This window comes from Panthera leo, chromosome F3 (genome assembly GCF_018350215.1).
Source record: "Panthera leo isolate Ple1 chromosome F3, P.leo_Ple1_pat1.1, whole genome shotgun sequence".
In the NCBI taxonomy this organism is placed as follows: domain Eukaryota; kingdom Metazoa; phylum Chordata; class Mammalia; order Carnivora; family Felidae; genus Panthera; species Panthera leo.
In genome coordinates, this window is record NC_056696.1 from 64678337 (window position 1) to 64692798 (window position 14462).

A 14462-nucleotide genomic window follows, 5' to 3' on the forward strand; every position below is an offset into this window, starting at 1 on the left:
TCCGAGAGATGGTCGGGTTCCGTTTGAGCCACACCTGGTGCGGTTGCCTCAGGGACACCGTGTCCCGAGGACGGGAACCAGGTCTCCGAACGCCCGCCCCGCCTGTGCTGGGTCAGTGCCCTGTACCCAACGTGCACCCGGTGAACCCCGCCAGTGGCGCCCGGCTCGCCGTGCCCCAGGACAAACTCCGCTTTCCCACGGGCCCCCTGTACCCTAGCTCGAGCGAACTCACTTTCCAGACCTCTCCTGGCCCTTCTTCTTCCCCGGAGCGTCCCTCTTCCTCTCCTGCCACTGCAGTGCTATTTATGAGATCTCGTCCCGCTGTCAGAAAATAGCCGTCCCTGCTCCTCCTTCCCCGGGCCCTGTCTCCCTGCACGTGGGGGCAAGGTCACTCACACCCGGCCGAGCCACCCCCGCAGCCTTCCGCCCTCCTGCTCCGGCCACAGTGGTGGGGGCGGGGCGGGCACCCTCGGCCCGGCCCACCTCCGTCCGCCCTGCGTTCTCTCCTCGGGGTCAGCTCAGGCCACCGTGTCCAGCGAGACAGGTGGGCCGCAGCACGGGGAGGCTGGCCGGGGAGGTGAGTGGGGACTAAAACCCAGCCCGCACTCCGCTCCCCAAGCCATGCCCTCTGGTTCGGGACGGCACCGGTTCCGGAGGGAAAGGGCGCCTTTCCAGAATTCGCACAGAGATGCCCTAGGGCCGAGCAGCGGCCCCGGGCCCGCCACCTGCGTCTGTCCGTCCGTCTACCTCCCCGCCAGCGTCCGTCCGTCTGCCCCCGTCTCCCCATCCAGCCCCGCATAGATCCATCCTTCTGCCCATCCGTCCACCCGTGAACAGACGTGAGGGCCGAACACAGACAGGCTGGCACGTTACCCGTCCCCACCGTCCGTCCTCCCGAAGCCAGGCCCCGCGCCGTCCGCTGGATTCTGGGCTTGCCATTCTGAGGGGGCTCTCCGGCCTCAGCGCGTCCCCGGGGGGGGGGCCTTGCCTGCCTCCTCCTCCGCCCGCGCCATCCAGCTCCCAGGTACCGGTGTCTGGCCCTGCCACAGGGGTCTGGAGGAAAACTGGTCACACCTTGGACTCGCTCTCCGGGGGCGGCAGGCAGCCGTTCTGCTCCTTGTCCGCGCCAGCCCCTCCGCCCGCGCCCTCCCCGGCCCCCTCCTCCTCCACCTTCTCATCCAGCCGGCTGGGGACAGACCAGTAAAGATGGGCGTCTAGGCGGGCGGCGGCCTCGGCCAGCTCCCGGGCGCTGCACGACGGTGTGGGCACCTCGAAGGTCTGGTGGAAGCTGGCATAGTCCACCTCGTAGAAGCCGTCCTCCAGCGTGAGCACCGACGTGAACCGGTGGCCCCACAGCACCTCGTCCACCAGGTAGGAGCTCCGAGCTTGGCACGTCATTCCTGCGGGGGGGGGGGGAGGGACGCGCGTCGTGGCCGGGGTGGGGGAGGGGCGGGGATCCCAGCCCCAGGCTTCCCTCTCCTGCCTCTCATTCCACGACCCTATTCCACACTCTTCTCTCTGTCCCTCCCCACCCCCCTTTGGCCCAGCCCATCTTCTCCCCCTTCTCCACCCCTGTACCCGCCCAGCTCCCCCTCTTCTGCATCCGCCCTCGCTCTCTGGACCCCCCAGCCCACGCTCTCCCCTCCTCCCTGCGGGACGTGCCCCATCAGAGAAGCTTAACCTTGAGACTGACCTTGGGGGCCATCTATCCAACTTCCCTCTGCACACAGGCCGTCCCACTGGAGCCCGACGACGGGCATCGGGCATCGAGCTTCTACTTCCCACTACCCGGGATGGGGCGCTCACCGCCTCGCAAGCGTTGACGCCCCCAACAGGTTGTTTCTAATAAGAGCTAAACTCTGCCGCTGGCCATTTCACACCCCTTCAAGTATCTGAAAACAGGAGCCTCGGGGCCCATCACGTCTTTTCTTCAGGATGCACGTCCCTGGCTCCCTCCATCCTTCCTCATGCGACCTGGCTCCCCCCCATTTTGCCGTCTTGATTGCAAACCTGAATGGCCGAGGGGACCCCTTTCGGCCCTTTGAGCGTGATACGTGTCAGGCTGTGGCCCGCGCCACGCATGGAGAGGGCTCACCACCTCTCTCCCGGCCATGAGGCTTTCGCTAATAGGGCCCAAGTCTACGTTACATAAGCGTTTTTGGAAGCTGGATCACACTGCTGCAACATTAAGCCTGTGGCCAACTGAAACCCCCGGTTCTTTTTTCACCCCAGCTCTTCAATGCGGTGCTTACATAAGTGATTTTTTTAAAGCCTAAATGTAGAATTTTATATTTATTCCTTTTAAATGTCATCTCGTTGGGCTTTGGCTCATTTTACTTGGCTTTTCAAAAGCGTTTTGAATCCTGACTCTCTCACCCAAAATATTACCGTCCTCTCCAGCTCTGTCTCTCTAGAAACGTCGGACGAGCTCCCCTCCCGATCTCCTCCAGGCCACCCTCCCCAGTCCTGCTCGCCCTGGGGCTGTGTCCCGTCTTCCCTGGAGGGTTGGCACACCCACCAGGGCAGGCGACCCTCCCCTAGGGTCTCTCCCCCAGCTCCTGACCACCTCAGGACAAGGGGGAACGGGAGACGGAGCGTTAGCTAGCCAGGGACCGGCTCTCCACATTGCAAGCACTGCCCTGAGACACCTTGGGGACACTGGCATTCTGACTCCTCTGGCCAAGGCTGGAATAGGAAGTGTCCAGTGGGGGAGGGGAAGAAGAGGCAGAAGGGACCCTGGGGGGAGAGCCGCTGTGAGGGAGGGAGGGAGGGCGCAGCAGGGACCTCTCTCCTTAGGGCTGTTGCTCAGGGCCCGGCAGGCGAGTGACAAGTGGCTGGACAGCAAGGAAAGGGACCGGGGTGAGGAGGGGAAGGGGCAAGGGCTAGGGCAAGCATGGTGGGGGGGGGGGGCGGTGAGGAAGCCATGGGGGAGGAGGCGGAGGGTGGTGCACGGGGGCAAGGAACGGGACCGGGTGAGGAGGGGAAGGGGCAAGGGCTAGGGCAAGCATGGGGGGGGGGGAGGGGGCGGTGAGGAAGCCATGGGGCGCACGGGGGCGGAGGGTGGTGCAATAGAGGCTTGGCAGGAAGGGCCAGGAAAGGGGTTTGAGGGCACCAGCCTGGGAAGCCAGCAGAGGCCGCCGCGCAGGCCATACCCCGCAGCCTTCTGCGGCTTTCGTATCCTCCTCCAGCTTCCAGATCCGAGGCCTGGAAGGACCTCATCTGTGCCCCTGTGCTGGCCTCTTCCTACCTGCTCCCAAACCCTTCACTATGTAGGCCTGAGTCGAAGGTCCGGACATCACCCAGGCAGGGGGTGTTGACAGCTCCTTCTGGAAAGGGGCTAGCAATGCTAAGATCATCTAGTTCCTTGGTCCGTGGAAGTTGAGAGTCCTCGGCTGGCTGGGGAAGCTGAGGCGGAAGTGAGCCCAGCTGTCAGCCTGTTCCTAAGCTCCAGCCCAGGAATAGCTCAAGCCATGGAAGGCCCTGGCCACCAAGTTCAGGGGCCCGGACCCTCTCAGCGATGGAAAAAGCCCTGAAGGTACCCCTTCTTCCACCTTCCAACTCTGGACCACCAAACCCGGCAGCCGGGCTACCCCTGCCCTATCCGCTTATTACACCCGCGACTATGGACACCCGTCTCAACCTCTCCTCGCTGGGCAATGTCCCGTCTGAAAAATGGGCACGGTAAAGAGAACGGGCCCTCCCGGGGTCAGGAGCGTCGCCGGGACCAGAGGACCTCGGGGCCGCGCGGGCCACGCAGCAAGTGTGAGCTCCGCGACCGTGCCCCCACCCCCACCCCGCTCCCGGTGACCCCGACCTCGCGGCCCCCCGGCGGGGGGGGGGGGGTCGGCCCTCCGTCCGGCCCGCCCCCGCACCACCCCCGGTCCCTCCCCGGCCCCCCCGCGCCCGCGCACCGGTGGCCTCCACCATGCCCTCGAGGATGACGACGATCTCGAAGTCGTCCCTCTCCAGGGCGCGGCGCGACGCCTCCCAGAAGGGGCTGGCGGCGTCGATCTCGTGGCTGATGACGAGCGGCGACACGAGGAAGAGGCGGTCGTCGCCCGTGTCGAAGCCCACGCTCAGGTCGGTCTGGTGCAGCGGGATGAACTCGCCCTCCAGCGTCTGGCGCGAGCGGATGAGCTTGGCGCGGATGGAGGCCTCGACGATGTGCGACGAGCGCAGGTCGCCCACGCGGAACATGAGGCACAGGCGCCCGTCGCGCAGCGACACCACGGCGTGCGACGAGAAGACGAGCGTGGCGGCGCGCTTGTTGGGCTGCGAGATCTTGACGAACATGCAGCCCACCATGAAGGCGTTCACCATGGAGCCCAGGATGGCCTGCAGCAGCAGCAGCGCGATGCCCTCGGGGCACTGGTCGGTGATGACGCGGTGCCCGTAGCCGATGGTGGTCTCCGTCTCGATGGAGAACAGGAAGGCGGCCACGAAGCCGTTGAGGTTGTTGACGCACGGCGTCCACGCCGCGTCGCCCAGGTGCTCCAGGTCGCCGCGGCCGTAGGCCACCAGCCACCAGATGGCGCCGAAGAAGAGCCAGGTGAGCGCGTAGGCGAGCACGAAGAAGAGCAGGCTGAGGCGCCACTGCAGGTCGGCCAGCGTGGTGAACAGGTCGGTCAGGTAGCGGCCCGGCTCGCGCACGTTGCCCTGCTGCACGTTGCACCTGCCGTCCTTCTCCACGTAGCGCTGGCGGCCGCGGCGGCGCGGCGGCTCGGGGCCCGGGGAGCGGGGGGCGCCGGCCCGCGCCATGGCGGCGGCCGCAGGGGGCCTGCGGGACGGGAGCGCCGAGCCTCAGCCCCCGCCGGCCGGCTCTAGGGGGCGCGGCCCCGGCCCCGCCCCCAGCCCCAGCCCCAGCCCCGCCCCCAGCCCGGGGCGCCCCGCGGCCCCCGCCCCGCCCCCAGACTCAGACACAGCCCCGCCCCCAGCCCCAGCCCCGCCCCCAGCCCGGGGCGCCCCGCGGCCCCCGCCCCGCCCCCAGACCCACCCTCAGACACAGCCCCAGCCCCGCCCCCAGCCCCCGCCCCGCCCCCAGCCCGGGGCGCCCCGCGGCCCCCGCCCCGCCCCGCCCCCAGACCCACCCTCAGACACAGCCCCACCCCCAGCCCCGCCCCCAGCCCGGGGCGCCCCGCGGCCCCCGCCCCGCCCCCAGACCCACCCTCAGACACAGCCCCAGCCCCGCCCCCAGCCCCAGCCCCGCCCCCAGCCCGGGGCGCCCCGCGGCCCCCGCCCCATCCCCACCCCCAGCCCCACCCCCAACCCGGGGCGCCCCGCGGCCCCCACCTTGGGGCGCGGTGGGGGGCTGCCTCACACCCTGAGCCGGCCCGCTGCCCTTCCCCCCCCCCACCGGGCAAGGACCCCGGCCCCGAGGACCGTCCCCCCTCCCCCACTCCGCTCCGCGCGCGCCCCAGACTGCGCGGGCCCCGTGCCCTCCACCCCCACCGTCCCGTCCCAAGTTCACCGCCCCCCCTCCCAACCCCGCACGCAGCCCTCCTCCTTGGCCCCCGCGCCCCTCGCTCGCTCCGCCCCCTCCCACATCTGTCGTCTTCCCCCCACCCCCACCCCCCGCTGCTGCCCGAGAAGACGTGGAAGGGGCGGAAGGTCAGGGCAGCATCTCCAGGGGGCAGGGGCTGAACGTTCCCACGTTAGGACGTTCCCCCTGGCAGTCCTCCCGGAGGACTGCGCCCGCTCATCGCTGATGGGTGTCAGCCCCACGTCCCCCGGGTTCGTTCCACCGTGGGGACGGCCTGAAAAGGGGCAGCAGGGCTGCAGGGTATGAGGTCAACACGGACCGCCGGGGTAGAGGAAGCACAAAGTTCACGAGGAGTTAGGCTTGTATACCCCTCTAGTCCCCGTCCCCCCTCGAGCCCTGTTCAGTCGCATCCAGTGCAGCACTCAGCACCCACATTTACCTCCCCGCTCCCTCCCGTTCTTTGGCGGCAGCCTCCCACTGGCTACCCTAAGCACAGCCCCCCCACCATATGGCCCAGAGCTCACAGTCCAAGGGAAGCCCACCTGATTTCGCTTCAGATTCTTCCCCCCAGGAGCAATCTGGGCTGCGGTGTGCTGAGAGAGAGGTCCAGAGCCCCTCCCCCGGCCCCAGACCCCTACAAGGAAAGCTTTAGAAGAAGGACGTGGTCCTGTTCAACCTTCCCTTCTTCCTGGGACTCGTTCTCTCCGCCCACTCCAGGGAAACCTGGGTTGGCTGGGATGGGGGAGGGGCGGCTGGACAGGAGGAAGGCGACAAGGATCACAGATGGCCTGGATGTTTGACCAAGGCCCCCGGGAGAGACTGCTCGGATATACAACTCCAATCCCGGCGCTCCAGAATTTAAGTTCTGGAATGAGGTGTTCGGCTGGAGTCTGTGTGTGTGTGTGTGTGTGTGTGTGTGTGTGTGTGTGTGTGTGTTTGGGGTAGAGGGCAGGAGGAAAAATAAAAAAAGACGCCTTGGAAGTTAGGGACACCTCCCCCACATTGATTTTCCAAGAGGAGTCGGGGGACACAGGGTCCAGTGCAGATCAGGGTCTTTCCCTCCCCCCACAATGGGCTTCCCTTTCCCTCCTTGCAGCCAGGGACGCCCGCTAGAAGTTCTCTCTAAGCTCTGACTGGCTCAGAGACCCCAAGTCATGCAAAAAAGTACCTGGTTCCCACTTTTCCTAGCGTCAGCCCCAGGGAGGCTTCCAGATGTTCTCTCGGGGTCTTAGGTCATCTGAGCCCCCATCTGCCTGCTTAGGCAGATCTCTCTGCACAGGGGTGGGCAGGAACCCCAGGGCCTGATCACCCCCAGAATTCTCTTGCTTTCCACCGCCCCAGGGATCTAGGCGAGCCTTACTTTGTGTCCCCTCGCCTGTCTTCCTGAGCGGAGGCTGCATATTTCTCAGTGGGGAAGTAAAGGTGTGAAATAGACTTGATTTCTGCACCTTCCCTCCAGAGACTCCTGTTCCTCCAGCTTACTCCTTATTTCTTGTGCATGCTGTGACCCCTTTCCGGAAGACCCCAGTGCCACATTTTCCTGGATCTCCCTTTCTCCCCCTGCGGCGTGCTGGCCAGCAGGGGGGGTTTATTTTTTGGAAGGGGCTCTGGTGCAAGCTCCCTCAGGAACGAGCTGTTCCCAAGCCCCCGCTTGCCTTGGATTTAGGGGCCCAAACCCCAGTCCCCCGCAACTCAACTCACAGCGCGTGGAGAGGAGAGTAGCCGGCAGCAGAGACCCCTGGGGGTAGCGTCCATGCCCCTGACACCACCCCTTCCCCGGCCCCCCTGGAGGGTGGGAGCCACAGGACACCGCTGTTCCTCCTAAACGTAGCGGCAGCTCCGACTAGGGCTGGCCGTCCGTGTCATCCTCACTTCCCAGGCTCCCCTGCTCCTCTCCTGTTTCCACAGCAACCAGTCTGGCGACAGCTCTAGAGCATCCCCCTCCCCTCCCCAGTCCTGGGTACCACTAGAGGCTGAGCCACACGCCATAGCTATTTTTAGCCCGAGTCCCTCCTCCTGGACAACTCAGAGCTCGCCTCCTCACCCCCTCAGGAAAAAAAAAAAAAAGAGAAGAGGAAAAAGCTGGCACGCTCCCCGAGAAGCTTTTTGCTCTGCGAAAATACGGGCCCTGGCGTGTTTGGGAATAAGGCGTTTGATCTCCTGGGGATTCGAGCCCCCCACCCCCACCCCCCCGGGAGCTGGCATCTCATCACCTCCAGCAGGGGTCTCTGGGTGCAGGCATGACCCTCAGGCAGGCACCATCATGTCGCCCCCTTTCGGAGAGGCCATCCCGATCCAGGAGGAGATCGCTAGAGAGAAAAGAGGTCCACCCAAGGAAGGGAGGCGGGGTCAGGGGCTCTAATCTTTGTCCCTGGTTTATGGCGTGACCCAAGGAGTTGCTTCCTTCCTCGAACCACCAGCGATCCACTTTTCACAGGGTACGGACGCGGACAAACCTCCCCTTTGAACCTGCTTCACGGGGTGTGCGGATCACACGAGGCAACCCAGATAGAAGGGCTTTAAAGTGTATTTTGTTACTAGCGAAAAGTCTGGAAACAACGCAAACGTCCAACGGAGAGAAAAGCCTAGGTGAGGGCTTAAAACTCTCCGTGCGACCAACTTCCGCAGAGCCCGGGTGCTGGGCACAGTGCTAGGTGGGGGTGGTTACAGAAATGACACTTAGTCGCTGCCCACGGGGAGCACGTGGTCCAGTGGGGGAGAAAGACAGGCAGACACAGAATGCGAATATCACTACCGATAATTCCTTGAGCGCCAGCTATGAGCTGGCCGCACACCTCCTCTAAAGACCCCGGGAGACACCCTCCGAGAGGGGTATGGTGTTCTCCGTTTAGGGACGAGACACTAAAGCAGAAAGGGGAAGAGAGTTGCCAAGCGTCACAGAGGCAGAGAGAGCAGCCACAGTCCTCCACGTGTGTCCCCACCTCACTGCGGGGCCGCGAAGATGTAGAAACGGACACTGGAGGCTTAGAAGTTGCTGGAATGATCTGGGGAGGTGGAAAAGGCGGTGACTGAGTAGTATAATCTCGGGAGGCAGTGTCCCGGGTTCAAGTCCCGGCTCTGTCCACTGCTAGCTGGGTGACGTCGAGCAAGTCACTTGACCTCTCTGATCGCTTTCTTCACCTGAGAAATGAGAATTATCCATCTCCAAGAGATTATCCTCCTTTTGGGGGTTGTCATGAGGCAGCGCCTGGAACCTTGTAAATGCTCCGCAGATGCTGGCTACGACTCTCTTCTCCTTGTTACCCTCATCCGGGGCATCTCCTGATACCCCCACCCTGCGCCGCCTTCCTCTGTTTTCGTGCCACCCAGTGAGGCCTGCAGGGGGCGCTGCGGGTACACCGCCCTCCTCTCCCCAGCCCTCCTGCCCACGTTTCTTGTTCCAAGTGGAAATACCGAGTTTTCAGCCCGAGATTGGCATCAGGAGGGCTGTTAAAGCCCCAGTCAACATCCCCGTCTCCTGGGCCCGGCCCTGTCACCTGAGCCTTGGGACTGCTAGCCTGCCCTTCTCTGTCCTGCCAAGCAGCTGCTCACGTTGGTTCTGCTGTGCCAGGAGCTCAGAGGGAGGAAACCGGACCCCTGGGCAAGAGAGCATTTGCATAGAACTGGCCCCATTTCCTGAGGGTGGGGGGGGGGCGGGGGCGTCACAGGGCTGGCAGGCCCATCCGGAGGGTGTCAGCCAGCCCCCTGCCTCAGTCCGGCTGACCACCACCCAGCTCCTGAGGTGCCTCCCCCCTCTCCCCTGTGCAGGGCCTGGACTTCACCTGGTCTCTAACTTCAATCCCTTGTTTCTCATTGAGCTGGAGCAGAGGGAGGGACTCAAGTTTTCTTAGGTTCCAGGGTGCAAGATCCCAGCTTTCTGGTATCCCGACAGGGAAAGCAACTTTACGAGGAGTTGGTAAACCATGTCAGTACAGTGGTGATGGTGGGAGACTGGGTTTGGAACTTGAGAATGTGGAGGGTGGGAGGGGCACGGCCGGGGCCACGTAGGTGGTCCCTAAAGAACCTCGTTTCAAGGTAGAAAAAGGAGCCCGCTCTGGGCAGGTGCATTCCTTATGGCATGTGGCTTGGAGAGTTAAGTGGTACTTTGGGGCAAAAATAAAAATAAAAAGGGGAATCCTTCTAGTAGATACAGCTCTGAGTTAGGGTGCAAGGATTGGCAAGCCGAATGCCGTTCAGTTCTCAGCTTGCCCCCTCAGTGAGTGCCTTTGTGCAGTCCACAGCCTGTACAGCTGTAGGTGGGAGCCCTGGGACCAACCAGTCTGGGAAGGTTTCCTTGAACGAGATCATGAGACTTCTTGGGTAAAATCTTGGAGGTGGGAGAGGAAGTATGATGGGAAAACAGGAGATGGTTGAGGATATGAATTTAGTGGAGCAGGGAGGCCAATCTGGCAGAAACGATAACAATTGTCATAAATTCAAGGGAGCTGGGGCCCGAGAAAACTCAGAGCAGAGGGAGAATACGATTGAAGCAATGGATGGGGGTGGAGGTCAGAGCAAGTGGGGGGAGGGGAGCAGAGCACAGCACCAGGACAGGGGGGACCCCACTGGGCACCCCAGGCTGAGGCACATCCTGGCCTTCTGGCTCTTTCCAGCACAGCTAGGGGATCAGAGCCTTCTCATCAACAGGTCTATCTTGCTTGATAGGATTGGTGCAGATTGCTCGGGATTTAAAAGTCCTGGCATTTAGAGGTGGTCCAGGATTAGTCCTCACCTTCCAGGTCTGGGATGGGTCCTCAGGCAGGATTAAGACCAGGCATCCCAGCTCCTGGTCCCTGGTTGTTTCTTTATTCCCTGTAGTCTCCCCACTACCACAGTGTATTGGGTGTTGATGGGATTTTAATCCGTGGGACCCAACTGGAAAGGTACGAGAGGAGCCACCTAGGTAAAGAAATTCTGGGAAGACTCCGTTAGCAATGTGATCAAGCACCCCTCAACTTCCGTCCTATAAATGTGGGTTTATGTACACTGCATTTCACGGAGGGAGGGGGTATGTATACCTAAACAATAATCCTTTAGTGACCGGGGCGATGTAGCCTCGTCCCTCCGTCTCGCGGTTCTCTGTGGTCTGGATCATCCAGCTACGAGGTGCCCACTACTGATGGAAATTCGTTGAGCTCAAATGTTGCTCGGAGCCCCATAGTGTGCAATGCAATCAATGATCTCCACTCTTTCCAGAGCAAGGTCAAAGAGGAGACGAGGCCGAAGTCAGAAGGAATGAATCTGAAAGGAGCAATCGAGAAGACAGTTGGCTACACTGAGAGAAGAGGGGAGGTCTTCAGAGAAAGATGGTTCCCCTACCCACCACGGAGGGGTGGTCCAGAATTAGTCCTCACTTCACGGGGAACGGATGGGTCCCAGGAGAAGGTGGTGGTCATGGATGTCACAACCGTGGCAAATTTTTCATACTAACCTGCGTGCCTGTTGACAAGATTACGTTTAACCTACGCAAATTCACTCTAGTGAGAGGAGCTTTGGAGCCAAACACGTGTGGATTCAGGTTCTGAAACTAACACCTTCTAACTATGTAACCACAGGCAAGGCAAGCCACTTCACCTCTCGGAGCCTCGGTTTCCCCATCTCAAGTGATATACGTATCTTCTATGAAACAGGCTCCAGGCTCTGAGCTGTTAGCACAGAGCCCGACGCAGGGCTTGAACTCACGGACCGCGAGATCATGACTTGAGCCGAAGTTGACGGCTCAACCGACGGAGCCACCCAGGCGCCCCCCCCCCCTTTTTTTTTAATGTAAGCCTTACACCCAGCATGGGGCTTGAACTCACAACTTAGAGATCAAGAGTTGCATGGTCTACCGACTGAGCCAGCCAGGCGCCCTTAGGACCTCTTTTCCGTAAAAAGATTTGAGAAAGTGAGAACTGTTGTTTGACAGTATGTACAAAGGAATGTATGCGATGGGTACATGTGTATATATGTTGTAACACATGACTTCAGAACAAAAACTCCATTTAAGTCACTCTTTTAAAATTCGAAAACCACAGTTCCATTTGAGCTATCTGTACTTTTCCACAGTCTTGCACCCTTGCTGTTCTAGAACTTCTGAGCTCTTTCTAGTTGCCCGGTCCCGCCCCACACCGTGATTTTTAGCAAATGGCTCTTCCGCTTTCCAGGGAAGGTGCAGGCCATTTGGAAAGAACTCCTCCAGAGACCTCTCCTTCACCACGAGATATCTCTTCTGCTCCCGTCCTTGGCTCTTTCCTCCCTGGCCTCTCTCAGGCATACCCTAAAAGCGTCGAGCTGAGGAGCTTGGACCGTGCCCAGGAAGCAAGGGGCACCCTGTTTGGGGGTTGATAGAGGGATGCAGGGACTGACATGGTGAAAACAGGTTGTCTCTTCCTTTGAGGATGGAGAGAAGGGGGAAGAGTGGGTCCAGGGCCTGGGCTGTCAGTGATCTTCCTGATCCTGGCTGTGGCCACGAAATGAGAAGGGACATCCTAGAGAAACAAAGCAAAGGGAGACCTGGCAGGATTTGGTGGCTTAATTGACGTATCAAGGGGTGGAGCAGAGGGAAGGGCGAAGAGTGGAGATCAGTTTCAGTTTTTAAATCTGATCGACAGGGAGGGGCGCCTGGGTGGCTCAGTCGGTTAAGCCTCTGGCTCTTGATTTCAGCTCAGGTCGAGATCTAACAGGTCGAGAGCTCGAGCCCCACATTGGGCTCTGCACTGAGAGCATGGAGGCTGCTTGGAATCCCCTCTCTCTCTGCCCCTTCCCTGCTCATGTGTCTCTCCCTTCTCAAAATAAACCAATAAACTTAAAAAAAAAATGTGATTGACCAGGAGAAACACAGAAATAAAGAAGTCACGAGGGCTGCCAGCCTTGAGGAGGAAGAAGATAAGTTCGGTTTGGGGCCTGTCCGGGCGGAGTGGAAATCCCCGCCAGCAGCTGGAACTGAGATGCTCTAAAGAAAGCCCAAGGCTGAACACAGAGAGCTGAGTGTAACTTGAAGATGAGAGGCAGAGCGATGTCAGTGATGAAGGCTCCACCTCAGACAGAGAAAGAGATCAAGGACACGAAGAGAACACAGGACCAACCCTTCGGCATTGGAGGAGCGAGCGGCTGTAGGTTTGGGCGCGCAGGGCCAGTGGAGGCGGACGGGGCTGGAAGGACACCAGGTCTAAGTCGTAGCGGGCCTTCTGTCCCACGGCGAGGAATCTGGATTTTACTTCCGGCCGACGGGCAGCCACTGAAGGCTTTTACATTGGGAAGGGACACAGTCAGGTTTGTGTTTCAGAGAGCTGGTACCTTGCAGGTGTTCAGCCTTAAACGTAGGAGTTCACGATCTGCAGGATTGTTCGAGTGACGGAAACTGGAGGTGGGGATGCTCGTGAGAGGGCAGCTGCAGAGATCCTGGCCAGAGAGGGGCGGTGTCCTGGGGCACAGCTGAAGGATGCGGCAGAGAGGAGGGGGCAGGCTCTGGTTAGCTCAGATGAGGTGAGAAAGAGAAAAGAATCAAGGCTCTGGCATTGCGGTCTGCCGGCCCCTCCCTCCAAACCATCTCGCTCACCTCCAGATTTATCTTCCTAAAATTCTGCCAGGGCTTCGTCTGTCCTCGGAACCCAGAGCTGACCCCCAGCTGGCACCGTCCTCTCTTTCCCCAACACAGACACCTCACCTGTGGTGCCTGGCTTGCGGCCCACCTCCCTCCCCCAGGGGGGCTAGTTCAAATGTACATTTACCCAGCGTTCGGCTTTTAGAGGCAGAACTAAACTAAAACGTTTCAGGTTTCTTTGCTTTTGTTTTTTTTTTTTTCCTTCAAGATGTATATCAACTCAATATGATAATGCCGGTTACTGATTAATAGTTAAATATCTAAATATCTATGATGAACCAAAATGGGGAACTGATTCTTTCCTTAATAAATGCCCAGGGCGGGAGCCTGTGGATTGGAACCCCTGGAAGCACGGATTCGGATACTGAGAGCAGTCCTTGGTGACGGCGGGGTTGAGAAGAACTGCCACCTGCTCTCTGTCTATTCCAGGGGGCCCGTGTGCCGCCGTTTCCCAAGCAGACTTGTATTTCCATGTGTCCCGGGGACTTGGTGACTGCGTTCCTTCTGCGTCGGATGCCCTGCGCATCATCTCCCAGGACCTGAATCCTCTGCGCTCTTCAGGGCGCTTATCAGATGCCCCGCATCTGCCAGGACCCCCTGAGTAGAGGGACCTGGCCCCCTCTGCGGTCTCCAGCGCCTCGCACCTGCGCCGCGCGCCCCGCCGCGTCGCGGCTCCGGGACCCGGCGGGCTGCTGGCGGGGAGGCTGGTCCGCGCACTCGGCCCCCGGGACCTCACGCAGTGCTTAGGGCCCGGTGACCGGCAGAGGGATAGCGCGCCGGAGCCCAGCCCCAGCCAGCCCCTTGGCGCTGCGCGCAGGGCCACCGGGCCGTCCCGAGTTCATTTCCAGCTCATTAACTCGGCCCGGCCCGCCCCCCGCGCCCGCTCCCCGTCGCTGACACGGCCGCCGCCGCCTCTCCCCTGTCATCGTGCCAGCGCAGCCCCTATCGCTTCGCCCATCGTCTCGCGTCCCTTTTCCTCCCGGAGTCTGTCTGGGTCCCGCTCCTCGGGCGCTGCGCTCGGCCCTGCGCCTCCATCTGTCTGGGTCTCCGCTTCCTTGCCCCCTGCGCCCCGCCCCCCGCCCCGGCCTCTCCAATCCCGGCGGCGCGGGCCTGGCGCTCCACGTCCCCATTGGCCCGCCCGCAGCCCCCCGCCCCCGCCCGCCGGCCCCCTCCGGGCCCCTCCATTCACACAAAGTTTGGCTCCGGCGCTGCGGAGGGAGGGGGCGGCCCGGCCCGGCCCAGCTCTGCCCCCGGCCGGCCCGACCCCGGCCCCGGCCCCCGGACCAGCCCTTATCTGATCCCAGCTCCGGGTTTAAGAGTCCCGGCTCTGCCCGTCGCTCGGCTCGGTTCCTCATTCCTGCCCGCCCCGTCCGTCCGTCCGTCCGTCCGTCCCGCTGC

The 14462-nt window shown here is 61.6% G+C and overlaps 1 protein-coding gene across 1 annotated transcript; it reads right to left on the reverse strand.

The window, feature by feature from the left end:
- Nucleotides 1-792: 792 nt before the first annotated feature.
- Nucleotides 793-4758, reverse strand: KCNJ9 (potassium inwardly rectifying channel subfamily J member 9). The gene is made up of 2 exons (XM_042926451.1): nucleotides 3912-4758; nucleotides 793-1400 (listed from the first exon to the last, which is right to left on the reverse strand). The coding sequence occupies exons 1-2, from the start codon at nucleotides 4756-4758 to the stop codon at nucleotides 1069-1071; spliced, it is 1179 nt and encodes a 392-aa protein (XP_042782385.1). The 3' UTR covers nucleotides 793-1068.
- Between the last annotated feature and the right edge of the window lie 9704 nt (nucleotides 4759-14462).